At 50.4% G+C, this 456-nt stretch overlaps 1 protein-coding gene across 16 annotated transcripts in view; it reads right to left on the bottom strand.

Annotated features, from left to right (window-relative positions):
- EBF3 (early B-cell factor 3) overlaps nucleotides 1–450 on the bottom strand; it is a 139201-nt gene extending 138751 nt beyond the window's left edge. For all 16 annotated transcript variants that reach the window (XR_001412419.1, XR_001412418.1, XR_001412417.1 and 13 more), the window contains exon 1: nucleotides 68–450. Coding sequence is in view for 8 of the 16 variants with exons in the window: in XM_014945393.1 (XP_014800879.1) it covers nucleotides 68–201 (134 nt within the window). In the remaining 8 variants the exon portion in view is untranslated. The remainder of the gene's footprint in view (nucleotides 1–67) is intronic.
- Between the last annotated feature and the right edge of the window lie 6 nt (nucleotides 451–456).

Raw genomic sequence — 456 nt, forward strand, 5'->3', positions numbered from 1 at the left:
GGGATTTACGGCCGGGATGAGAAATACAGGAGGAGAAAAGCGGCGGGAGAGGGTTTGGCAGACGTACCTTTGCGCGGCCGTGTTGGCGTCCACTACCCCCGCGGTGTGCATCCAGGAGCGGACGGGATTCATCCCGCTGCCCAGCGGCTCCTCTTTCATGGTCGTCCCACCTCTTGGTATATTTTCCTGAATCCCAAACATTAAAACAAATTTGGGCAAAACCAGCTCCTAACCAAAAGGGGTTAAAACTGAGGGAAATGTCAGATACGGGGTGGGTTGGTTGTCGCTTGATTTTCTCTCTCTCTCTCTCTCTCCTTGGCGGCTGGAATATAAGAGATGACTTTACTCCCTGTGATCAGTAGGAGAAAAGCCCAGTTCAAGTCTTGCTTCCTTCTTCAATCTGTCCTGTATTGGCACGACATAAACAATTTACTGAGTACTTCTGTGCAGCGAGTT

This window comes from Calidris pugnax, unplaced genomic scaffold (assembly GCF_001431845.1).
Source record: "Calidris pugnax isolate Ruff unplaced genomic scaffold, ASM143184v1 scaffold89, whole genome shotgun sequence".
Classification (NCBI taxonomy): Eukaryota; Metazoa; Chordata; class Aves; order Charadriiformes; family Scolopacidae; genus Calidris; species Calidris pugnax.